Genomic DNA, 27,565 nt, shown 5'->3' with positions numbered 1-27,565 from the left:
TGTGCCAATGGGTAACTTCTGCCTTTTCAGATTTCGCCTTATTTTGTGTGTTTTATTTAAAATCGTGATAGAATTTACACTTGAATAGTTTAATTAAACAGCAATATTAAACAGTCTTCAGACTCAATATCACTACCGGCACATTATCTGTAAATATTCATCCAAAAGGCAGATTTCTCAGTTGTTTAAGAGTGAAACATTTGTGATTTAATAATTTACGTATCAGTGGTTAACCTCATACTTATTGTTTCTTATTAACATTATCAAACTGCACTGTAGGTCCGCTCTGTGATTCCCAAAGATCTCGCCAAATCATCCACATACAAACAGACACTTCTACACATGTGGGGCTCACAGTAGCTCACTGGCTGCTCCTGATGAGTCAGTCAGCGCTCATCAGTGCTGATGTGTGCTCACAGATGAAGGATTTAAAACGTTGTTGAAGAGATGTTGTCTTAGGATAAAGGCACTAGATAGATACAGTCTGTTTACCATTTACCATAGAATCAGTCCTTTTATTTTATCCCCTGCACCATTGTGATTGCTGCTGATAAGCTGGATGAAGATGTTGTTGTCAAAGTAGCTACAACAGCACAGTGACATGTTACATGGACTACATTTAAAACAGTTTGAACACAGGCTTTTGAACACAACATGACAGCACCTGGATATGATTTATATCAGATAAATGTTTCAGTTCTCACTCTGCTTATGACATCTGAATGATAAAACCTCATCAACACTCATTGAACAAGTGAACCGCTGTTTCTTCACCTGTAGTCAACACTCCGTGTCTCTCTGGATGTCTCTCTCTGCGGCCGCCTGTCAATCACAGGAGCTCTGTGAGCATATTTGAACTACATCAAAGCTGCTTCGTTTTTATCATTCAGGTGGACTTCAGTTGAAAAGCTTTCAAGTCTTTCTCTCTCTCCACCCCTAGACGTTTCTCTGTCTGTCGAGGCCTAACAAAGTGCACGGCTCAGGTTCAAGTAAGGATCCTCTTCTTCATATGTATGAGGCCTCGGTGTTGGACTGAGCCATTATTTTCCGACATGGCTCATTACACTTAGTTCACTTTGCCTGTTTGGGGTCAAGTAAAGTCTTGCATCAGGGTGGAGACACCTTTCACTCCTAGTGGATCAAAGGTGTGCTTCCTCTCTGTAGGTGTGCAGGTTTGGCAGGTAAAGGAGGTTTGCTGTAGGCACGTGATGTGCTGTGATGATCATCTGTGAACGTCTTCCTGATCTGCGCCACCCGGCCTCCATACTCGGACTTCTTCTCTTCACAACACACGATCTCTGAGAAGACGAGAGAGGAGCAGAGTTGATTTACAAAAGCTATGTCACCACCCAGACGTTCAAACATTGTGATGATGTTCACTAGATTTTGGTCAATCAGTGACTGAATGATAGTTTGTTATTATCAAAAGTACGTCAACAAAAAAAGCACTAGCTAGCTGTGGAAAAGTGAGCCATTAGCCTACATCAGCAGCGCCACATTGAATAAATTCATTACACTGGGTCTTTTTTTGCAAAACATAAAAATATGAACGTTGAAATAAAGTTTTTGATTGGAGATGTATTTTTTTTAGCTTTTAAAAATATACGTTAAACATCACTAAATGTAGGTAGTTGATGTTCCTTTGCGCTCTGTCTGGGTCCCCTACTGGCAAGGAGGACCGAGACATGTGCCTCGATCCAGACCAGTACATCAGGACAGTTTTAGTTTGAGCCAGTGTTCTTCCTGAGGTGAAATCTGAGTCTAATTTGCTCATAACTTAGTCTTAAGATCTTACTATAACACTGTCAGATTTAAGATGAACAGTGATCAGAAGAACCTGATATATTGCCTTTTTTACATTACCCACAATGCAGCTCCACTGATCTCAACTCAATTCAGGTGTCAATTGACAAACAGACCCCTTTTTCAACCCATGAATGACATTAAGCCTCTGAAAAATAAACTTAGAATAAACACATGGTTTCACTGGACCATGACGATATGCAGGTAGGTGATTACACATCACACAGAATGCAATCCAATAATCCAATAATAAACTATATATAATATTATTTAGTACAACACATTATAACATTGATAAAATGACAGAGGCTGTTCTGTATTAAGAACACATTTTTTTGGTGTTTATAGTATTTAGTACCTTTATTTTTGTTTTTTCTTCATGACTCATTTTGTATATATTTGATTTTTTAGCGTTAATTTTTTAAAGTAACTTATCCACACTATACATCTGTTTATTACTTGTATTTAAGCATTTTTACATTATCGCATATCTAATTAGAATTAGTAAATAATTATCAGAAACAGTTAAAAAAACACACACACACACACACACACACCAGGTTTCTCTCCCCCTCTTGTTTTCTTACCTCTGTCCTCTAGGCCAACCCTTTCTGTGTCTGACTGCTGCTGGGCTTTGAGTGGCAGCTGGTTGCCGCGGTTACTAAGATGGGACCTGTAGAGAGGAGCCCAGTCGCCGTGGTTGTCCAAGCTACCGCCTGATTCACAGTCGCTGTCCTCGGCAGGGTCCTTCAGGTCGTCATCAGCGCTGCAGGAGTCTATGTCCTCCTCAGATGACTGGCCACTGAGTGAAGCCGGCTCATCCTGTGTACGTGAGCGGGACACAACTCGATGGTGAGACTCTGATATTCATCTTAGCTTTCATCTGAACTTCAAAACCCACACACAAACACGTGAACTCACGCTAACATCTGTGAGGGACAGCTGGATGTCTTCTTTAAAGCCGAGCTGCCGGGCCTCTCTTCCTGGCACCAAGTCGGATGTCTGGATGCCATTCATATTATCACTGCGCACTCTGGAAGACAAAGACGTCCATTTTCAGTCCCGCAGACAGCCGAAACTAACCTTTGAATCAATTCTCCACTTAGTCATAAGGCATATAACCCCTATAATCCAATTGGGACGAGGAGACGTCTCGCTGACTGAAACTCTTTGGTTCACTGTTCATCTTATCAAAGACAGAGTTATGTCATCTGTTGAAGGGACTGAAGGCCTCGTTAAGGTGGCAGAAAAATGAGGATGTTGGCTGAGACACAAGTTTTACTGCTGAATGAGCTCAAAGCTGTCAGTCCATAGCTCGAAAACAGGAAAATATTTTTACCTTACAGTGAATCTAAGTTAATAGAAAGCCAGTTGATAGCCTAATAAGTTGATCATTTTTTAAATTTATTTGGTTGTAAATGTTAAATGTCAAATATAAGAGAGTCTGAATGTTGTCGCTTCCATCAAAGTCTTTTGGAAAACCTGATTAAATTAAAGCACATGATTGAGATTTTCTCTGAAATCCACGTGACCGATGGACGTGATGGAGATGCTAAATTTTGTTTATGCTTTGCATTTTTTGTTAAACAAATAGTCACTCATTTTTCACATTAATTAAATCAACTGCACTTTGTTGTCTTCAACCTTCCCTTGAACTACACGGCTCCGTGACTATGGAAGACAATAACAATATACTTAAAGAGTCTCCTTTTACACTTCCTCCTCATATTACATCTGATGCCAAAAAGCCAAAATCAACCAATCTCTAATTTGAGGTGACATTTATACTTTTTATTTTTTATTTTACTCTTTGCTTTTTTTGTTTCTACCTGGTGTTCATGAGGCTCTGGAGGAGTTTGGAGGACCTGAACTCGTCCACCTCCCCGATCACGCTGACACTCACGTCTCCGTCCCGTCCGAGCAGCCAGCTCACATGTTTACTGTAAACTGGAGGAGAAAGAAAAGATAGGAAAAAAAGAAATTATGGGTAAGCTGTGCCGCAGATATATTCTCATCCCTCAGCACAGTCTGATAAAAGCAGTCTTCTCATGAGTTGTTATTCTGGCTTTTATCCAGAAGAGGGTGCTGTCATATCAGTGTAGAGCTGGGAAGCTTCACAAACAGCAGTGGAGTTTGTCCTCTCTTACTGATTTGTGCTCATTCACTCTCTTTTTATTGTCTTTTTATTGGAGCACATTCATTGTCTCATTGCAAAAACATTAATCAGAGCAGAATATTGATAAACTGTGTTTACATAATGGAAAAGGGGAGGAAAACAGTAGTGAGCAGTGACCTCATTCCCGTCTGTTCGCAGGGAGGGCTACATGAAACTGACCTGAGGCAGTCTGATGGAAACTCCCTTTAAAGTTTGAATTAGAAACCATCAGACATCTTGTTATCTTGCTATTTAGCTTATTAACACGCTGCAGAGGCTGAAATAAGCAGCACAAATCTTTCATATATTATACCAATACTAATATCAATTTATATTTCTAATAGCTGTGATTGATTATAAATAAATGACAACGTAATAACGGAGTGGATTATTGTTTTTTTCACGTCACAACTTCCACACACAACACCCTTTTATTCCACCCTTTTGTAGTTTTTGTTGTTACCTCATCGTGACACAGTCGACAGAAATAAACCCCAGCGTGTGATAACAGGTGTTTTCCATGACAAGACGCTACTTGATAAAGGTGAAACACCTTCCTGCCATGACGTCACTGACGGGGGTGTGGCTCAGAAATTCAAATCTTCAGAGAGCTGTACCGCAGCAATTGAAAATCAACACAGATTTACCCTTTAAAGTCACAACAGGCTCAAATAGCTGATACTGTAGGAGTCAACAGAGACAATCACCTCCTCACAGTGAACAAAGGCAGCTCTGTTTCTGTTTATAATGTCCTGTGTTTGCGTACAGTCACCGAGCACATGAGGGTACATTGTGTGGACGTCTCAGTCTGATGTCACCTGACCGAAGACCAACACTCTTATAAGTCACGCTCTGTCTTATGCTCACCTCACTGACTTATCGCTGTGATTAATAGACAGACATAGAGCTGATTTCCATTACAGCACTGAGGTTTATTGTCTTTATTGCCACCGCGCCCACAACTAAAGCAGAAATGCGGCACAATAGTTGCTCACAGGTAATTAAACGTGACGTTTATAGGCCTTTATGTACGCGTAATGACTGTCTTTCCTGGCAGCAGCACAGCGGACAAAGACTAAAAGATGCCGAACTGGATTGTATGTTGTGTAACACATATGCACAGACAAAAACACACACTCGATCACCTCTCAGGTGACACGGCAGAGATTGGGTAAACAAAGACGGTAACTTAATACATGGTTTAAAGCGTGGCGACGCCCAAAACCACAGGGCTTACTCAATCTTATTCAGCTTTCAGCCCATAGAACGATTCGACCGGCGCTGATAGAGGCTGTCTGTCACACACACACTCACACAGTCTTACACACACACTCTCATTGTGCAGCAGAACCGGGGCAGGTGATATAGGGTCTCAGTGAGTCAGGTAAATGAGTAAGACGGACAGGTAGAGCGTAGGAAGCCAGACTGGGCAGTGAAAAGATTAGTGTGGGTGTAATTTAAACACATTAATCAGATTGGTAAACTGAGAGGGTGTTACTACACAGCTTGTGTATCATGTGCACTCAGAGTTTAACATTAATGACTTGTAAAAAGGCTTGAAAGTACAATTATATGGACACTAAAACACGTATGTGTGTTGAAGCGCACAAAAAGTTGCTGCCAGCTAGACTACATGAAAATAAGTGAAAGAAATAGTAATAATTGTAATTAACTAAACTTGCTGACAAAACAAAGTTGTTTTTTTTTACAAGAAACCAGAATTTGTAGGGATTTTTCATTTCAAACGATCGTATCCACAAGTTTTCTGGGAAGGTCACTGGGGGAGGTTACAGAGGAAACCATTATGAGTGATACCTCTGGTGCTCAGCTGAGCTAGTGTTGGTAACAAAGGAAACTATTAACACCTTCAAGGCTTTAGAAACATTAGCTGACAACTATTAGCATCCTGTTACCATGAAAAAGGCCAGTTTCGGGCAAGGTATCACGGGGGCTTGGAATAAGGTGGATATTCCTTTATTATTATTATTATTATTATTATTCACATATTTCACTGTTAAATCAGATTTCTTCCTTACAACCAGAACGTAATTCCCAGTGGGAGATAAATTAAATGTGTCTACAAAGAATCTAATTTAATCTAAAAATGTCACAATCAGCGGACAAAACTCTCCACGTGTAATTTGTGTTCAGTCACGTGATGTAAACTTTTCTTTAGGTCACTAAATCCCAATAAAAACTCCCAGACACACGACACAATGTCTCATAGCTATAACCCTGACACTAAACATAGTAGGAAACTAAGATGAAAGAAATAGTTGAACATAGGAAAATACACTTATTCGCCTTATTGTTGAGAGTTACGAGAAGATCAATGCCACTATCATATCTGTTCAGTCAATATGAAGCTGCAGCTGGTTATCTTAGCTTAGCCTAAAGACTGGAAACAGGCAAACAGCTAGCCTGGCTTTATCACAGAAACTCCAGGAAGTCACTGCACATACTCAAGAAACAGTTTGGCAAATACCCCTGAAAAACTTTTTTCTTTTTGTACAGGTTGCAGGTACAATGTGTTCATTGGTGAGCTTTAGAGGTGCCGGTGAGATTGCTGGATTTTATTACCTCAGACTGAGCTAAGCTAGCTGTTTGCCCATTTGCAGTCTTTATGCTAAAGCCAACGCTAACCAGCTGCAGAATGAAGCCTTAATTTTATCATTACTTTTTGGACATATATGAGAGTTGTATTAGTCTTCTAATCTAAGTCATGGCAAGGAAGCAAAAAAAACACATTTCCCAAAGACTGCTTTAAAGGTGCCAGATCTTAATGTACTTAAGTCTTAAATATTTGCATGTTGAATAAATGTATGTAAAATATGTGTATATAATATGTATGTAAATAAATGTTTGATTCAAGGTACAGATATCTGTAAATGCAGTCTGTCATTGTGTCAGTACATCATTGTCACATTAGTTGTGACATCCTGGTGTTTTAAAGAAATGACGCCATGTAAGAGAAGCTACTATGATTAACTCACATCAGAGTTATGTTACTGGGCCACATTTCCCAGAAACCTCATTCCTTCCTGCTACAAAACTATGTTGCCACTTTAGTTTGGACTGTTGTGTAATGGAATGACACATTTGAGTTCTTGTGTACAGGACTTTCCCACAGTGTAACCAGTACAATACAGCCGGTGTGTCACTCTACCTTTCTTTGGCCTGTTGTCGTCTCTTCCTTCCCTCTCCTCCCTCTCCTCCCGCTCTCTCCAGCGGCGTACCTGCTCCTCTCTCATCTTCAAGAAGAGGATCCTCTTCTGCTCCTCGCTGAGGGCCTCCAGCACCTCGGGGTCCACCCACATGTCTTCGAGGATTTTAGCCAGCATCTTGCCTCTTTCCCCCTGGTGCCAGAGACGACTGTCAGCCCCTCTGCCTCTCGGTCCAATGGGTCGTGTTTCAGCAGTGGGGTATGAGCGCTCCTTTTTCCTGCTCCAGAGTCAGGTTCCCTGTTCTTTGAAGGATGTGGGATCAGGTGCAGTCTAACTGCTGGAGGTCACTTTAGTGTCCTTTTGTCGAGTGCTTCTCCTCGGTCAGGCTCTCTGGGGGTGAAGGCTCTGTGTGTCCGGATCGACTGAACTCTGAAGGTTCCTGTTGTGGTTTTTACAGAGAGAGAGAGAGAGAGAGAGAGAGAGAGAGAGATTATATCTACTGTATTGTTTTGTTCCCCTCCATTCAATCCTGTTCTGGCTGGCAGAACACAATAGGCCCAAAGCAAATAAGCCACAATGCCAAATTTAGTGTGTGTGTGTGTGTGTGTGTGTGTGTGTGTGTGTGTGTGTGTGTGTGTGTGTTGATGTGTGTGCATGCAGTGTTTACTCTGCATACAGTAGGCAGCGAGAATGCCACTGTGCTTTCAAACACTGACAGGCAAACAGGGGCAGGTTCAGTATGTCAGCACACACACACACACACACACACACACACACACACACACACATAGGGCGTTAATGACTGCATGCTATCTCGGGGCAACAGACACAGATAGAGAGCAAAAGACAGCCATAGTCATTTTTACATTAATCTTGTCTCTTTCTCTCTCTCTCTCTCTCTTTCTCACACACACACACACACACACACACACACACACACACACACACACACACACACACACCTCTCAGTGTTTTCAGCACCTTATCAACACACGTGACAGAGATAGACATCAGCCCGCTCCAGTTAGTTATAACTCATTCAGGAAGTCCTCAGGAATAAAATCCCAGAAAACAACCTTCACCTTAAACTGTGTGTAAACACACTGTATAAAAGCGGTCGCCGCCCTGTACTGTAAACACTTTTGAAAGATTTGAAACAGGAAGTCACGGAGGGAGAACCAATGAGGTTTGTTTCTGTGATAACAGTCCACCAATCTGCACTTGTGGGGTGGTCTGATATTACAATAAAGCCATAAATGTGACTGTTAGAGTTTCAGGTGTGTCTGATGTTGAACCATAACATTACACAAACCTCATACACCAGACATGCACCTGAATAATTCTATGGTTTCAGCTAAACTGAGTATAACAATTATTTTCTGCCTCTAAGAGCTAATTCAGAGCAGAGGCTTTTCTTTTATCATGCAAAGGTTTGTCATGTTGGGAAAAACACACTCTTTAGGTTTCTTGACGAGTCACGTGTGAAGATTGATACTACTCTCATGTCTTTATACTAAATATGAAGTGACAGATTATCTTAGCTTAGCATAAAGACTGGAAAACAGCACATACCAGCCAGCCCTTATGCTAAGCTAAGCTAATTGTCAACCTTGTTGTAATATTATATTTACCGTACAGACATGAACATTAGCATTGCCAGTAAAGCAAATAAGCAGATTTCCCAAAATGTCAAACTATCCCTTTAAAGGGGCTCTGAGACGAGGCACTGGAGATCGTGCATAAAGTCACATCCTTTGGACTATCTCGGAAAATCTGACCGGAGTCCTTCACAAATAAATCCACAGTCCAGCAGCATTAAAGGTGTAATATAAGACTTTTAGATAAAAACATTCAAAAATTAACTAAAATTATCAACAGAATGTTAAGAAATAAGTGTTTTGACGTTCTGATGTTAATGTATTATGTTGAGGAGATATCTATTGAAGTAACCATGCTAACTGGCTCGCCCGGCCCGTCCTGGTCCAAAGCTCCTGTGCTAGCGTTTTGAGCACCAACACTCCCCGGTGCTCCAAGCTTACAATTCGAACCACTAGCTGCACGGCTAAATGAGCTAACTAGCTAATGGCACACAATTTCATTCTGTTTTACTTTGTTTACATTTGGCGGACCCTGCCACCTCTCTAGCTTCAAACAGTGTTCAACAGCTTGTTTATTCGGTTATCGAAAAAATAAATATTTCTGAGTTTGTGTTATTACCTCATTAATATTGTAAATATTAAGATTCTGAGTTTGAATTTCTTCTACAAGACTACATAGCGCCCCTTTAATACATGTAAATTGTTACAAATTGTTACATATAGCCCCTTTCAGAGGTTCAAAGAACCTGGAGGGAGCATCTTGCATTAAATACATAAAACAGTACTAAGAATGAATTATGTAGTGGTATTGAAAACACAGCGGCTCATAAATCTCTGAACTAGGCACCAGGTTCTCTGTTTCTAATCTTCTTATGTAAGTAATAAAACTTTGGCCAAACTCTAAGCTCGGTGTAGTTTCAATTCATTTGTTTTAGCTGCATCATTAGTCGAAGAACCACAATCCATTCATTCATTAATCTGTACTTTCAAGCCTCTTTCAATAGTTTTTCCAAGTGAGGCTTTTGTGATCCATTGTCTGGTCCATGTGAGTGGCCATTCTCTAAAGATTGACGAGGGGTGTGTTTTCATTCATTGTTTCATCATGTAGAAGTTGGGAAGCCCTTTACGACTCCGTGATTAAGAGCAGTGCAAATAAACTGGACCTGACCTGAAGATTTACTACCAAAGAGTGAACTCAAAGGCAAATTGCTCAGTTTTCCTCTAAAAGAATCACCTCAGGGCAGTCTTTGCCTGCATAACAGCTCATAACATCTAATTAACTGTGCACATCTGAATCCAGCACAAAAGAAATATTCAAATCAAGATGTAAACATGTCAAACTAGTCAGGGACAAAAACAGCCCACACAGACACCTCAGAAAATCACACAGGGACAAAATGAGAATATAGCGGATTAACATCCACACGCTCAGCTCTGTTATTCAAATATAAAGGCATTCAGGTCTGGCTCTGCGCCAACATGCAAATAGGTCCGGGATTTGCTTCTGTCTCCGCTCACATGCAGAGAAAAGAGAGAAAGGCCGGGAGAGGAGAGTAAGGTATGTGCGCGGCATACTGAGAGAAAAGTTTGAAAAGTCTCTCAGTGTGAGGAAACACTGGCCATTTCACAGCGACAGAGGAGAGTGTGAGAGATAAATGAACTCAGGCGGGCCGCAGAATGGCAATCACGGCAGAGAACAGGCAGAGAGAGAAAGAAAGAAGAGCACAGAGGAGGGAACTTACTCAGTGGTTGCCAGCCGGTAGCATCTCCCAGCGCTGCTCTGAGCTCCAGCGCCTCTGTGAGTGTGGTATGATGAGTGTGTGTGACGTGAGAGTGTGTAAGCCTTTGTGTGTGTGTATGTGTGTGGGATCAGGTCAGTCGTCAGCAGCAGTGGTATGCCGGCTCAGCCCTGCTCTGCTGCATTTGTACTGAATAGGAGTGGGACGGGCTGACATCACTGCATTCATCCTTGTCTCTCCTCCCTCCTCCTCTCTCCTTCACCTCTCCTCTCTCATTTACATTCCTGCCGTGCCACAAAGAAATAACATAACAGCAGTGGGTTAAATATTATCAAGTAGAAATGTTTCCCCATTGAGACATTGCTATAAATAACTTCATAGTTCAATGTTTCTAATCTGCTCCCTTGTGACATTTAGTAACATTCAAGGACGCAATGAATTTAATTTCCCCTGACAGACACTGTAACCTTTTCCTATGTAGCAGCATGGGAAATGGGAGCGATTCACAGCCCTTTTTTCTGAATTGACTGTTTTAATGTGATCTGACAGTCTCCGCATAGCTCTGTTTACCCCGCTTCTTTCTTTTTCTTCCGCCAGGAAGTCCTGCTGGCTTTGTGTGAAAGCATTAATCACAACACCACATGTGCAGGAAGGAATCGGGATATTTATTCCACACGGGTATTTTCCGTCAACAGGTTGTTGACACTCTTATTGCGGCCGCTGCACTCCCATGGTGCCAAACCAGACCAGTCCAGTCGGGTGGTGTAAATGTCAGTCACATGTCTGTGAGTAATTATAGCTAATACAAGTGTATACAGTTGACGTGTGGATGACTAACCTGTCTCCTGGTTTTTACTGACCTGCCAAAACAATGGGGGTGTGGCCAACTGGGAGAGATTACAGTAAATGAAATCGTGTTGTAAATATTAGCTGCTCCTTCTTCACTGGAATTGTGTTTTCTTTCTTTGGCTCAGAAGTTACTTAATGTTTGCAGTGCACATGACAAGACTGTGTGTGTACAGCTGAACAGCCAAAACCAAGGTTGTGTCTGAAATCACCCACTCATTCACTACTCACTAACCAGGGAGTCCTATATAGAGGACTATAAAGTGTGCTCATGGGTCAAATATAAAAGCATTTTAGACACCACTCAAGTCATTGTTTTCCCCTCCAGATAATGCATGGATATGCATACTTTGAGTCAAGGGTATGAGAACTCTCACTACACATTTCTTTGGGTTTTGGACTGTTGGTTGGACAAAGTAAGTAGTTTGATGATGTCATTGTGTGCGTCTGGGAAATTGTGACGACCATTTCTAACATTTTTTTTGACTTTCTATAGACTAAATGACTAATGATTAATAATGGAAATAATTGGCAGCTTAATCAATGATAAAAATACCTAATCTTAACATTTATTTGCTATTTATTTGCTTGACTACCTGAATCTTCAGGTTTCACTGTTTTAGGCTTTCTTTATAATTAGTACCAAGTTGCAGAGTTTTTTCTTAGGAAAATGCTGTTTCAGTTGGATTGAAACCAACAAGATGCCATCAGTTCAGTGAGATTTACCCCAAACCCCCACCACACTTACGCAAAATGAAACCACAGCTGTCATCGGTCAACAGTCGGGTTTCCAGCAAAACCAGTGTTTCAGTGATACCAGACACCCGTCTGTTTGTCACTGGTATCAGGGCACAGAGCTCAAAGTCTACACACAGACACACAGACGTGAATATACACAACTCTGACTGTTTTGTAAGAACCAAGATTTAGTTTTTGGAGTCAATTACCATCTTAAATCATTCTTAAAATCTAAACATAGTAACAATTTAATTAAAACCTCAGTAGACATAACCATACAACCCAGGCGTAACCACAGCCCTCAACCTCACCTTTTGTTCAGGAATAACCCAGATTTACAGAAAGCTTTTTTTTTTTTTTGTCCTTGTCTTAATATTGTGGGACAAAAAGATAAAAGTAAGAGCATGCAAACACAAGAAAACACACAATCTCTTGTCCACCTCTTTCCCTCTTGGGTCAAGGTCAGGTCTGTAAGCGAAAACAATAACAGTGATCTACATGAGGCAGAAGACTTGGAGGTGAAACATAATCACCTCCATCATACCAGCACGAGACTTTCTTGGTTAGTTTATGATAGGCTATCTGGGTGTTTGTGTACACCTGCCTGCTCTTGGTTTATTATGCACCTGCTCAGTGTGGTGGATGTGTGTGCACATAAAGCAATCATTCCTCTAATCAGACCCTGGGACACACCTTTTAAATTTAAGTAGCAACAATTAACAGGAATGATTAGTGTTTTTACCACACGGAAAATATCCACATCCTTGTATGACTTCCACTTACCTTTGGCGCACACCTTGGGAAAGTCCCAGCAGTTAATATCAGCACATTGTTATCTGAATCCACGTGGAGAGAAGTGGACATGTGGTCACGTTCAAATGGTAATTATACAGGAACAGCACCCTCTGCTGGAGGAAGGGGAAATAGAAAGTCAATAAGGATCTCAATGCTTTAAGGCAGAAGATGTTCATAGTTACACTACAAAATAAAGCAGAAATATAATACAATAATTTATTCTCAGTGTGTAAACAGTTCCGAACAGCTTGAACACTCTGGGAAACAGTAATGTTGCACTCATGTCTTGTGAATGAAAGTATAGTGTGACAGAAAGAATAGTTATCTAGATAAAAAATATTATATAGCACAAATAGTGCTCTGTAAGTCAGAAATGCTCATATTGACCTCATTGTTACATTTGCTGGTTAAAGTGTTCAACTATTCAACTATTTACTTTCCCATTTAATTTCACGTTTCATTTATGAATTTATTATTTTAAAAAATGTTTCTGTATTTACTTTAATATTTATTCATATAACCAGTGACTAAGTACACTTACTCAAATGCTGTACTTTAGTAAAATTTTGAGGTACTTGAGTATTTCCATTTTCTGCTACTTTACACTCCGCTACATTTTGGAGGAAAATATGGTACTTTTTACTCAACCACATTCATTTAATAACTTTAGTTACTTGTTACTTTTCAGATAATTGACCAGGCCGGTATTTGATCGACCCATAGTATACAGTATATGCATACATGTAAACATATGTATAATACTTGTATTTGTACTTTTTTTGACACAAGTAATATTTGTATAAGTGACTTTCACTTTTACCAAAGTAATATTTTAAAAGGATATCGCTACTTTTACTGAAGTTTGATTTTTAGGTGCTTCATACAACACTGTGTTTTACTATATTTACTATATATATATACATGTATATATTAAGGTTGAACTATTCCTTTAAATGCTGTCTTATTTGGCTTTTATTGCTCAACTTTAAGCCCCGAGCAGGTTAATCCAGCCCTGCTCTTCAGTCCATTTTGGGTGACATTCACCAAAAATGCACAGTCAACAACATTTTTAACCTTTGGCCTCAGATATTGAACGTGCATCAAAAAACAGAAATCAAGCAGAGGCATCCAATAAGTCTCTGTTGTCTGCTGAGACCAAATCTGCATAATCTATCTTGTTGCAGTGCATCCATATGCTGATTTTGACTTACTGTATAGCTAAATACAACACAAAGACTAGAATAACTCTGTCTTAAGTGACATCAACAGCACTTTGTCTTTTAACCTCAGGATTCCACTTCCCATCAGCTTTTGGGGGCCTCGTTGTGCTCAGGCAGACTTTCCATGGTAAAATTATTGGTATTCTAGTATGTTCTCCCCTCAGCCGCCCCATGTTTAATGCATGGGCCCCGTTGACATGGAGCCTGTTCTGTGAGGAGGATGTGCATTAGCATGGATCCGCATGAGGGATGTATGTGGTTAAACAGACGGCAAAGAAAGTAGTGCTTTAGTCCCCAAAGTGATGTAACTGACAGAACAAGCTGCGCTGCTGCACACACCCTTGGGTGGTCGATGTAATGATACCGTATGTTGACTGCTTCTACACAATTTGCATGATGAGTTTGAGAGCGCTTTCAGCTGACTTGAACATCATTACTTTCATCAGGTACAAGCAGAAAAATAAGCATCCAGTGTGTATATGAATGTGGCGATGTTCCTGAATTACTGTATATTTAAGAAACATTTTACTGTAACCAGGTTTTATTTGGATTGGAATTTAGGTATTTTGTGTGGGTATCATCAGGGGAGCTGGTTCACTGATTACATGGCTGAATAAAGTAAAATTACTGGCAAAACAAATGAGCAGCCTACAACAGTTAAAGCAGCATTCATTGATTTTTCTGGCTATGAGGGATAGTGGAAGAAGCTGTAGACTATGGAAGCCAATACAGTCATGCATTATCTTGTTTTATTGAGATAATGAAATTGTTAACTCATGATGTCAAGATAGTGGTATTAAAAAATATTGTGAGCACAGCTGTTCTCGGCTTCCATAGGCTAAACATGTACAAATCATTAATGCATACAGTTATGCAGTGAATGCATAAAATATAAACCGTTATTTACACATCCGCAGTCACATATCTGGCCACCTGGCAAATGTACGTCCAATAATAATTTACACTACTTTAAGCTCTGTTTTGGTCCGCAATTTCTCCCAAAGGAACAATCTGGCTCTTTAGCTGCTTAATGCTCCGCTACGTTCATCAGGGAGTCTCTAACATTGTCTGTCTTCTGTTTTGTGCGAGGCAGGTAGCATACTTTCAGTGGATTTTTAAAGAATTTTAGGTAAAAATAGCTGCGGAAGAAAACAAGCTTGATGAGAGCTGTGAAAGTAAACCAAAATAGAAAAATTGCAGGCCGTGAAATCAAAACAATGAGCTGAAAGATGCTAAAAAGCTCCATAGAGCTGCATTGCATTTTCACTGTAGGGGAGGGTGAGGCGAAGGGTGTTCACTTGATACCATCAAATCCGACAAACTGGACCTTTAATGCTCAGCATACATGAGAACTGTGATCGTATTCTGCTTTGAGGTTGTTCACATACTATAATTACATCCTTCAAATGTCATACAGTATGTCAGCTCTTCAGAGGGAAACACTCATGGACCACCTGTGGAACAACACGCTGATTCCAGAGACACGCACATCCAGTTTTTTTGTTCAACCATCATTTTTACAGCTTGGCACAGTGTGGGCCTGTTGCTATGGCGACCCTCTGTCTGTTGACCTGGCTGCCCAGCAAACTGATAGTTGGCACACGCGCACACCACACACACTTTAACACACATGCTGCATTCTGTCACCACGTTGGCAAGGTCGCCAGTGTTTCCGCTTCCTCTCACGCACGCACACACACACGCACACATGTGAACAAACATAAACACACTATGGGTTCCTCATGCAGCCCTTCAAGATGTTTGTGTCTGTACACTCTTTCTCGTTTCTCCGGGGAGATTTTGTGCAGTTCTGGTGAAAATCAATCCTTCATGGCCAATTCCATTTTCCTCAGAGCAAATAAGGATGGATTGAAAGTGGTACTCGCTATCACACACACACACACACTCACACCCTCTCTTCTGTTAAATTCTGGCTCAGTATTAAGGACAAGTGGTCACAGGTGGAAGTGACTGATGCTCAAATGAGGACCCTCCCCCTCTCTATTTGCCTCCGTCACGTGGAGGGATGTGTGTCATTGTAACCCGCTTTTTCATGCCTGTGGATATAATGACCCAGATGAGATTCACACACACACACACACACACACACACACACACACACACACACACACACACACACACATACTGGCACGTTTCCACACACGCACAAGTGCTGACATGTCGTGTCCCCCTCCTCTTCAGTGTAATGAATGCTGATGAGGTAGTCAAGGGAATCACTGGAGTCCGACACATAGCCGTGCAGCTAAATAATGATGTCCATACTGACGGTAGTGATGATGTTTCTTTCTTTTTTTTCTTTTTCACAGAATGTGTGACATTCATGCAAGACCGGAGAAAGATAAATGTTGTGGAACAAGGCCATTACTTTACTGATGGTGCCCCAGATCTAAAATGTCAGCCTCTTTCTGCACCTCCTATCCCAAATGCAATACATCACGGAGTGCTGGTTTTAATGGTGGCAACAACTATCTACGTTGAACAGCTGTCCACGTAACATCCACAGGTTTGCATTAGCAACCTGACAGCCATCGACTGTCAACATTACATAAGCAGTGTGACACAAATACACCAACTAGCACCTCTGAAGATCACTAATCGATATGTATCTTGTTTTTTTTTTTTTAATTCCACATATAACCAAAACTGGAAAAAATATTCATTCGTGGTTTATGGGGAATTAACATAGTGTAGACTACATATCTCCTGGGAAACAATGCCATGAGCCAGTTACATCATGTAGCTGCTTTAAAACCATGAACTGTAATTTCCATGTTTCTTTGTCAAACTTTGAACAAAACAAGATTGGACATAGCCTGAAATGTTTACCTATGCTTTAACTTTTTATGCTAGGCTAAGCTAATCACCTCCTTGCTCTTGTACCAAAGCCTACTTCACATACAGACATTAAAGTTGTATCAATCTTCTAAGACTCTAAGAATCTAAGTCTTGGAAATAATTAAACTAGATACCATCATGTGATGGTATAACCACCAGCTGCGACACCCGTCAACATGTTGACGTTCTGACCCATGACGACTCTGTATGCATTATTACATTGTTAGATGAGTACTCAGTACTCATGGGTCAAACCACACCTATCTTCAAACCTCACCTTCATTTGATCTTCAGCTACACACCCAAAGTAAAGTTTCGTGCCTGCATTCTTGCACAGTTGTGATGCTATCGTTCTGACAAAAATCTGTCCACAGTCAGTCAGACATATAAACGCCTGGCAAAATACTCAACGATGCAGTCTGGAAACGTCACAGAGTTGGGGTGCAGTTTGATGATGGGCGTCATCCAAAAAAGGGCACTGAAATTAGGGGGCACCCTTGGCTCACGTTTGACGCAGGGATGAAACATAGTTGAGATTGTAATGGAGGCCGAGTTCGAAGATGGCTGTGGTCCGACTCATGAGTAATGTAGGAACGGCTACAGGCTAGTGATGGTCTGAACGTCCGCAGGTTGGTGTGATCCATTATAAGATGGTCCCTTATTTTTCTTTGTCTTTTTTAAAACAACATGTTTTTTCCTTTCATGGCTATATTTGATAGGAAAGCTGAGAGATGCCAGGAAGCGGGATGAGAGAGAGGGGTATGACATGCAGCAAACAGGTCAGACTCGAACCCTAGGTCGCTGCAGTGAGGACACAGCCTCTGTACATGGGGCGCGCGCTGTAACGATTGAGCTATTGTGGCTTTTTTTCAACAGTTTCCCCTATACACATCCAGCAGTTAGAGTGTTAATTTGTAGCCTACTTGCATTTCTGGCCACCTGGAGTAAGTCAGTCTAGTATGCACTCACACTAGTTGCTAACATTATTGTTCTGCCATTCTGTGCTGGCCATGCAGCCATATTTATTGAACCAAAACTGGACCAAAACAATAACTTGCAGGCCGGAAAAGTCTGCTGAAAGACATTTGTAACTACATTGAACCCCTTTCATATACAAAGAGTCATGTGATCATCTCTATATATGAAGATATTGATTATAGCAGCTTTAAGTTGAATACAACCATTTTCTGTTTCCTTTCTAATGCTGCACTCAGACAACCTCCAACTGGATCCAAAGTGGAATTCAAATTTGGAAACTTGGGCGAGATCCACAAAGCCCAACTTCTCCAACATAAGATGACAACACAGCAGTTGAGGTGCACGTAGTGAAGAATTTATCTTTTAATCACTTTTTACTTCATGTAGTGTTTGTGTGGTGAAACATGCTGCAACAAGTTTGTAGTCTGTAAGTTCAATGTCCATTCAGTTGATGTTTGTGTGAAAGAAGCAGCATGCAGTATGAGCCTTTTCCTCCTCCTCTCCTCCTGTCTCTTTATAAGTGCCCTAATCTGTTAAATCAGCTGCTGTAGTTAACTTACAAACATACAAACATCTGTTTGCTGTGGGCGTACATGTTTTCACTAGCAAACGCACTGGGACACTTTTAAATTGAAGTTGGGAATACCAAGTTGGAAATATCGACTTTTAGCTTGCAGTGGATGGCAGCATAAATACACAGTGTTAGTGAAAACAAGTTTTCTGGGACTGCTGTTTACTTTCTTTAAACATTGCGGTGGTAAACATCTCTTATCATCGCTGCAAACTGGATTTTGAAAAAGAATATTACAAATTTTCTTAAATGTTGTCACCACGTTTTTTTTTGGGTGATTAATGAAACCCCATTTGTGTTCATCTCCAGCAGTGAATCTGTACATTCACACACACACACTCACACGTGCACGCACACAGACTAATTTAACATCAAATATCAGAGATGCACACATACACTCTGAAGCACATTCGGCTGTAAGTCCTCTGATCAAAATCAAAGACTCACACCATGTGCACAGTGCACACACACACTCTGCAGTGTGTTGTTTGTGCGCCCCCAATGCCTCCTGCCTGTGTGTGTGTGAGTGTGTGTGTGTGTGTGTGCCCCAGCTGTCTCACAGAGCTCCCTGTTGTTTGGCCTGCCGAGGCAGACGGAGCCAACGCTGTAAACTCTGTGGATCGATGCTCGTTTGGAGGATTTCTCTGTTTAATTCCACCTCAGTCAGCAGCACTGCGTCTTCTTCTGCTGTGTGTGTGTCCTTGTGTGTGCAAATTGTATCTCTATCTTCATATTGAGTTGTCTGTGTGAGCATGTGCAGAGGAATGCTGCAGGAGGTCTCGGTGTGTGTGGATGCTAACATCTATGTGTGCACTATGTGTGTCTCCTACACACACACAAACACGCACACACACACAAACACAAAGAGCTAGGGGTGTTGCAGCGGCGGCTAAAGACACACACCATCAGTCTGTCTCGCACCTCCCCCTTGCTTTCATTATACTTACAACGTTATTACTTGCACGCACCAACATCAGCATATTGATTTATCTTCCACACTACCTGCTTTCATTTAATATGCTAACACACATGCACACACACACCCTCTTCATACCTGCACACACAAACACACACACCAGACAGGTCAACAAACGCATGATAGCACACATACATATAAATACACCACAGCCGCCCACATTAACACACTCATATGCACCATCACAGGAGGTGCACCCACCCCAACAAACCTAAACACAAGCTGTTAGCTTTTTCTCCTCACCACTTCCCTCCCCTCCCTCCCACTGTCACATCAGGGATTTCCAGTGTTCCCAACACGTTGCCGCCATCACGGCCCCGCAGATGTCATTTAGCTGCAGACACACCTCTTCATTTCTCCATCCATCCTCTCCGCCTCTCGTGGGACACGGAGGAGGGACAGAACAGGGAGCATTGAGTGCATGTGTGTGTGTGTCTGTCTGTGTTTGTGTGTGTGTGTGTGCATGTGTGTGTGTGGCTATAGAGGGGGAAGGGAGGCGGGCAGGTTAATGAATTAATAATTAGGATTGACATTGCGTCTGCAGTGGGTTTCCCCCAAACTACGTCCACCACTCTCTCTCCCTCTCTCTCCGGTCATCTGTGCATCCTCTGAACTCTCTTTGTCATCTTCACCCCTACTCCCCCTTCCTCCCCTCCCTGTCTCTCTCCTCTCCTTGCGTAACCCCCCTCTCTCTACCTGTCTCGCTTTGGGCCTCGCCTCTCTAACCTTCTCCTCCCCTTGCCTTCAAACACACACCAGGCTCTTTTGTTCTGTCCACATCCTCACTGTTGTTTTTATGCATCTCTCTCTTCTCTTTAATTCCCCTCCTCTCTTCTGATCTCTTTCTCAGCTAACTCCCCTCTTCTAATGTGCTATTGATCACTGGAGATCACTGAGGCCCTCAATCCATGCAGAAGTTGTATTAAAGCTCTGCAACGCTGTCCATTACAAGGGCTGTATTCAAGCTCCCTGAAGAAAATTGTACATTTTTGGCAGCAGCCGACGCAGAGCCATATGTGAAATTGTGTACCGCTGCTGCTGCTTCTGTTTATGACCTTGAGGTGCACCAGCAAGAGGAAGAGCACTGTACTCTTTGAAAGACAATACAAATGGTTTGAACAGCTCCTCTTGGCTTGATTTAACTGTGGTGGTTTTACACATGGGAGGTGAGTGAGAGTGAGGTCGAAAAAGGAATTAAAAATGGCAGTGGGCATATGCTGGTACAGTGGAAGAAATGTCCTCTGTGCTCCGTCAAGGGCATAGTGGACAGAGGCTAATTTATAGTATGTGCTGGCAGATAATGTGAACTGCCTTTCTGACAGTAATGCCAAGAAATTTAACATTTTGTGTTCGCTCACTGGCACCCAACAGAGCGAACATGGCGGCGTCCTGAACAGGCTCAGAGCAGACATTATTTGCTTTCTGACAGCACAATCAGATATTTTAAACATAAAAAATATATAAATAAATAGAAAAATCAGATCCCCAATCCTTTCCCCAGCCAGACAATGCACGTGGGCTCAAACTCATACATGTACAAAATAAATATGGACACACAAATGATCGAACACTCTATTAATAACACATTTTTCAGAAAATGTCATCCAACACTGAAAGCTGTTCATCTTCGTTCTCCAGCCTGCCTACATAACTTGATTGTCTTCTATGCAGTGGTTCAGTTAGTGGTATTTCTCTTTTGGGTAGGCTGTAATTACAGTCCCACCACAAAAGAAGGACTATTGACAGTCTTTTCGAAGAATGACTAACACCTTTGGAGAAGAAGAGCCAACAAAGATCAGCAGTAAAATACAGCAAATACCACAAGTGATGATTGTCTGCTGTGGTCAGAGTGACTGTGAAGACATTGTCGATCGCTTACAACAATTTGGCCAAGGGAAATTTATGCTCATTATGTGATAGACAGGCTGAGTCTACATGTTCTCCCCTTGCTTGCAGGTGCTCTGCTTTTACCCACCATGTGTACGTAAATATTCCAGTCCAAGGCAATGGGTAAGATCTAGACCTGGTCCCTGGACACTGTACGTTGGCTGCTTGCTGCTCCTCCAGGATGGGTGGGATGCACTACTTTGTACATTGTATGTTGTAAAAAAACAATTCTTCTTAGTCTGCAGCCGTACCCTGTACAGGATAAACTGGTATAGATATTAAACAGTAATAACTAGCAATAATTGCAGCAGTAGCCTAACTTTTACATCACAGGTGAACAATAACCTAAAGTTCAAAGGATAGGTCTATATTGTAACATCGAGTTACAACACACATAATGGTACACAAACATCTGAAACTGTTTAATACCAAGTAAATTTGAGCTCTCTGAGGTTACACAATACTTACACAACACAATTCATGCAAAAACATGCTTCAGGTGCACTCAGTGGCTCTCAGTTAACCTAGCTTACTTTGAACTTACTTCAGTTGTTTGGGCATGATTAGATTTTCTAACTAGAAAGGTACTCAGTAGAGTGCATACCTCCACCAAGGCCCAACGGTCCCCTTTAATGCAGTCAAGCCAAAACATATTTAAATTTGCTAAATCCAGATTCTTTTCCTCATATGTACCACATTTATGTAAATAAATTCCTAGATCCATCCCTTTATCTGTATCTGCACCAAAAGTTGATGGGGTCTATTCTGGGCCAAGGCCCAGCCTCCATCCAAGTTTCATGGAAAACTGTTCAATAGTTTTTGTGTTATCCTGCTGACAAACCAACAAAATAACCAACCAACAAACGGACACAGCTAAAAGATAACCTCTTTGGCGGAGGTACTTATTTGTTTTAATGATTATTACATCTCTCTTTAATCTATAAAAGCACCCTATTGACAGTTTCATGTGTCATGTTTTCCCTTGCACACAAATTCCTGTTTAAACCAAACTACAGCATGACCAATGATGCATCCAGAGTATGACAGCTGCAGGACTTTAGACCTTGGACGGCATTATTTGACTGTCTGTAAATCATCTGCATGGACTGTTTTTCCAGTCAGTTACCAGACTTTTCCCCTCAACAACATTTGTTCCCAATTCTAGTATGGTGAAATGAATTAATAAATATCTAGCTGAATAAGCCTTCCTCCTGAGAACATCCTGGAAGGTCCCTCAGGGATCCCTGGAATCACTTCACATCCTTCGCTCACTCTGCGTCCTCTGGTAAAGTTAAAGCCTATGATAGTTTAACACATGCTAGGTCTGGTCGGTTATATCATCTGTGTTGAGAGAGGAGGACTTGTGTCAAACACAACAGCCAGTGCTAATCTTCACTGCAGGCTACAGTGTCTGATATCAACAGGCCCTCGAGACACGTCCCGTTCACACCGCGCGCTAACCACGGGAGAGTGATGGTGCTCCCGAGCAGTCCGAGGAGCGGTATTACACTCTCCCAGCTGCCAGTCAGACACGCAGCGGCTCCACAGAGAGGAGGAGACGGAGAGGACGCCTCCGTTCATCCATCCATTCATCAGTCCGCTCACTAATCGCTCTCCGCCGCCTGGACCTCCCGCGTGCCCCTACCAGCCTGCGCGGAGGCGCGAGACTACACCACGAGCTTCGGTCGGCTGGCGGCGCGAACAACGGTCGCACGCGCATACCGGTTAGAGGGGGGCAGCTAGGAAGGAGAGAGAGAGGAGAGCCGTCTGTCAGTGTTATTCCCCGGTGTGGATGTAGAGAGACGGAGGGGACTGAGGAGGACCACCGCCGCTAAACTCTCCGATTCAGCCTCAGCGCGTTTAACTGGTGAGTGAAGAAACGTTTTTCTGTCGCACATTTAGGTTCAGCTTTAAAGTGCTATGATTTTTAAGCTAGTGGGGCTGTGTTGGGGCTACACATCTCTGTTTAACAGCCAATTAGCGTAGTCCATGCTTATATATCATTTCAGTTCATCAGAGGCACGAGCAAAAGCAGTTCTCATGGAGGCTGCGTGGAGCTCTCACGTCCTGTTCTTCTGGCTAATCTGAAGCCAAAAATGTACACACAACCCGCAGCCTCCTCGCACCGGCAGGCTGTAGGACAGCGGTGTTTGTGGAGCTAATATAGGCTGAAAGATATGCACCGTGCGGGGCCGTGGGATTTTATTGAGGTGTGTGTTTTTCCTCTCTCCTCCTCTGCCCCCCCGAGAGCAGAGAAAGAGAAAAAAAGCGTTTCCTTTCCGCTTTTAGGAGGACAAGTCGATCTTGAAACGCGACCAAGGTCTATTTTGGAGGAAAAGAAAGACACCGGCCTCAATTGAGTTGAACCGTGTCTCCCAGCCATCCTGTTGTCATGGTTACTGGCTCGAGGAGGCTGGGAGAACATGGCTGTCTCGCGCTCTCACTCTCTCCCTCACTCTCTCTCTTACACACACACACACACACACACACACACTGGGAGAGACAATACGCCTTGTCTATGTGCTGTTTGTTTATGTCTTTTTAAGTGTATTGAGGGACACTTTGGCAGGCACATAGTAACCTCATTATTTATTTGAAAGGGCATCGTATTTTCCTATCTAGATTTGAAAGCAAATGCACACTGTAAGCCTCTGTAGAGATTATATACTGATAGCAGATGAGATAAAAATACCATAAAAATCCTTAGGCTCATTATAAGCCCTACATGGACTACCATAGGCACAGTCTGAGCACCTCAATCGAAGAATAATAAAGAAATATAATGATTTTTTTGGGCCACATAAAATGTGTCTCTTGGCCTCTTTGCCTTTCCAGGATGTGGGTGGCTTCTTTAAAACAGGTGTTTGATAGCAGCTTATTTTTCTTCCCAAAAGCAAAGTCACTATTATCTTAATTATAGACATTTACATGTCTAGTCTAGAGCCATTGTATTTAATTCTCTCGACACTATAACTGTGGCATCTCCTAGGCAAGAGTGCAGCTCTCGCCGATGTAATCATCCTGAACTCAAGGTGTCAGACATCTAGACACACCGGCAGCAGATCAAACTGTCTACCTCTTCCTCTTCTCCTGAGTCTCTATCTCATTTTTATCTCTTTAATTACTTTATTGGCACAGTGGCTGATCCAAAATGACAGTACCAAAACCCTTTAGGGTGCAACATTTTGAGAATCCAACGAAAAGCACTTCACACTTTCAAACCGTGCTGAGAAAATATATTATTTGGGTCGAATTCCAGAATTGAGGCAGTTTTGCAAATCATTCGGGGCATGTTGTGTTGTGTGTGCCAGTGTGTGTGTAAGGAGTGAATTTGCATGACAAAATGAAGTGCCCAGGGAAATAGCCCAAACAAGATAAATCCCTGCATTACTGTGAGCGTGTATTTAGATGTAAGCATTTAGACTGACACAATGCGAGTGGGTGGTTGACCTTGACAGCGTAGAAGTGACATATTGGGGTGATTTGGTGGAGCTGGTTGACTGTTAACGCTCCAGTAAGCTGGTGTGGTAGTTGGAGGCTCTGTTGTCATGCTGGTGTGACTTGCAGGCAAGGAAAACACCCTGGACTACTTCCAACTCCTTATTCTCCTGCTTCCTGCAGGCTTACAACCAGGAAATGATCTTTCCTCCTCTCTGTCTGCATCTGTGCTTGCAAGCAACACAACAGCATTTTTGAAAGGTGACTCTCTGCACTGTGCATGTAGGCTGCATTGCCAGGGCTGCACCCAGCCTGCATATTATGAACAGGGTCAGTAGGTCATTTATAGTATGAGACTGCAGTGTTTTTATCTGATAGACAGAGGGAGAGAGGAGGAGGGGGTGTCCTTAGTATTCAGATCTGATTATCATCCGTCAGTGTTCAGCTGATAGCTTTATAAATGAATTTTGATTGCTAATTAGTTCTTGATGAAAAGTATTTAGAGGGTTGTCCTGGTGGTCTTAGTCATTAAGGTGTCTATTATGATATCCTCGGCTAGTTTGTTGTCTTTCATTGCCCTCCCTGTCTCATCTCCGCTGTTGGTTTTCTAGTGAAAGGTAAATAGTGCAAAAAACATAGAACATATAGCACTGTATTCTGTATTCGTACCTCTTTGTTACCTGCTATGACATAATTTACTAGTTAGAAATTGAGATAATGAGCTTGATGTCAACGACTGCAGTGAAACACCAATACTGTGTCCTTCACACCACTTGTAAATACACTGGTGGTGCCTTTCAGTAAGAAACCCTCATGGTGGCACACGGCACAAACAATAGAACAGCACAAACGTTTAGTTGTTTAAAATGATCGCGGGCTGGGCAGCACTACAAATGTAATGAGTTCAGACGAGTTAAAAGCGGTCAATTGGCTGCCTGTTCCACCACTTAAACTCAGTGAAAGGTGGTGCAGTGATGCCCAGCATCAGTGTCTGCAGGCAGCGTCGTGCAGATAGATAGATAGATAGATAGATAGATAGAAAGATAGAAAGATAGATAGATAGAGATTAGGGATTAGGGAGATTAAGGATTTATGCAAAGCATGAGTTTCTATAATATAAAGTGAAGGCTGTAATTCAATCACTTTCAATTGCAGTCCTGCAACCTATATATGTTGTGTCAGAAAACCTGCAACATGAATTTCTTCCCTATTGTGAAGCTCTGTCATTCGTTTAACTCTCAGAGATCCTGGGTAATCCTTTCCACTGCGCCATGTTGCACTCAGTCACCACCAATAACATCTGGCCATGGTGAATCTCAGCTTGAACAGGGAAGGCGTTAAGTGCCCTGCTTGAAGGCACGAAAGTATCTTAACTTACTAGTTTCTAATAGTTGTATTAATTTTAAGGTATAAAATGCAATATTTCCACATTAAAAGGTCTGAAAACAACTAGACCTTTGTTATATGTTATTTTGGGTTGCGTACTACTCAAACCCAGAGAAATCCTAATTTTACTCAAGCTAACAGTGTATTTAATTTGGTTGTGTTGCTATATCTATCAGGGAAAATATCAGATGATACATCAGAGTGAGAATGGAAGTTGGCAAACGTGACTAAACTTAATGTGAATAAAACTTTGACTCAGTACTCGTCCATGAACGTTTCTGCCACATGGATAGAGTTTCATCTGTAACGGTGGCTGTTTAACAATGAAGACAACAACTACTTCATTGTTTTGACTGAGAGACCCCCAGCGACAGAAGTTACTAATAATGTCCTCTGTGACTCTGGAGGGGATTTGTTGAATCTAAAAAGAAGAAATTATCCTGATGTTGTCCACATGTTTGTTCAGTTTGTGAAACCAGATACAACCAGTTACTGTATAGATCCCTTCAAATTACCTGAATCGATTGTATTAGTGTAAATACTGCATTTTATTTAAATGTAACAGCTAAATGGTGACATGCAATGTTTTGCAGTTAGTTCTGTATTTGTTTTTACCAATGATGGAGATACATACATTTATTTTTGCTTATATTTACTTTTGCATTAATAGAATGTTTAGGTTATATTTACGTTATGTTGCAGCTAGCTACAGGTGATAGCGCCTGGCTCATTTTTTCTTTATTGTCAGTCGTGGTTACAGCTAGCTTGCATGTTAGAGAGGATTAAATGAATCAAGGTGTAATTCATGCCCAAAGACATACGCGTGAGGGACCATGGGGCTGAAAGCCATGACATCTGAAAAGCAGCTGCAACTACTAGGGCTATGCAAGAGCCAACATTGTTTGCACACAACGTCCTCTGACCGATTTGCAACTTCTTTGCAGTCAGCATTTAGCAATCATGTGTCATCGTTTGAAAAACAAAATGCTGAGTTGCTGTGGGTTCTTCACATGGAAGTGACCAGACACCATTCATTCATACATTGTCTCTGTTTTCTATCAAAGAAATTGTTTTGACGTTCTTTGGGTTTTGAAATATATTTGTTGAGGTCTTGCGAAGGTCTTAAAAAGCACTGAATTTGACTTTAGAATTGTGCAAGAACTCTGGGCTGCTTATAATTATCTTGTGAATGAATATTGCATATAATATCGATTGTATCATGGGAAACCTAGGAGCGAGCGTTTTTGAAGCTTATCAGGGTCAAGAAATCAGGATATCTTGGCCTCTGCTGCATTGATTTTCACTCCTATGGGTTCCTCAGGTTTATGGAAGTTTAATATTGAATTGCTGAAGTAACAGTCTGACATAACAAAGTTACATGTTTAGCTGCTGTGAACAGTTCAAACCAAGTACAT

General features: G+C 41.7%; 2 protein-coding genes across 2 annotated transcripts in view; one reads left to right on the top strand and one right to left on the bottom strand.

Annotated features, from left to right (window-relative positions):
• Window positions 1–657: 657 nt before the first annotated feature.
• LOC311257255 (uncharacterized protein) lies at window positions 658–10,688 on the bottom strand. The gene is made up of 6 exons (XM_084352791.1): window positions 10,463–10,688; window positions 7,125–7,561; window positions 3,633–3,750; window positions 2,725–2,836; window positions 2,391–2,625; window positions 658–1,298 (listed from the first exon to the last, which is right to left on the bottom strand). Exons 2-6 carry the CDS (start codon window positions 7,297–7,299, stop codon window positions 1,132–1,134), a joined length of 807 nt encoding a protein of 268 aa, XP_084208917.1. The 5' UTR covers window positions 7,300–7,561; window positions 10,463–10,688; the 3' UTR covers window positions 658–1,131.
• An 11,970-nt stretch (window positions 10,689–22,658) lies between these two features.
• The window catches only part of psd2 (pleckstrin and Sec7 domain containing 2), a 37,870-nt gene continuing 32,963 nt past the window's right edge, over window positions 22,659–27,565 (top strand). The window contains exon 1 of the mRNA XM_084353299.1: window positions 22,659–23,193. The gene's annotated coding sequence lies outside the window, so the exon portion shown is untranslated. The remainder of the gene's footprint in view (window positions 23,194–27,565) is intronic.

The sequence above is a fragment of the Pagrus pagrus genome (assembly GCF_965226575.1).
Source record: "Pagrus pagrus genome assembly, chromosome: 5".
NCBI lineage: Eukaryota > Metazoa > Chordata > Actinopteri > Spariformes > Sparidae > Pagrus > Pagrus pagrus.
The sequence above is the reverse complement of the archived record's forward strand: the minus strand, read 5'-3'. Positions and strand labels throughout refer to the sequence as shown.

Bases quoted from the DNA above. Each gene is read 5' to 3' on its own strand.
- LOC311257255 (XM_084352791.1), bottom strand. From the start codon at position 7,299: ATGCTGGCTAAAATCCTCGAAGACATGTGGGTGGACCCCGAGGTGCTG. The intron at 3,751-7,124 runs GTAGAGTGACAC...TTTCTCCTCCAG, and splicing joins CGACAACAGGCCAAAGAAAG to TTTACAGTAAACATGTGAGC. The intron at 2,626-2,724 runs GTGAGTTCACGT...TCACGTACACAG, and splicing joins TGTCCCTCACAGATGTTAGC to GATGAGCCGGCTTCACTCAG.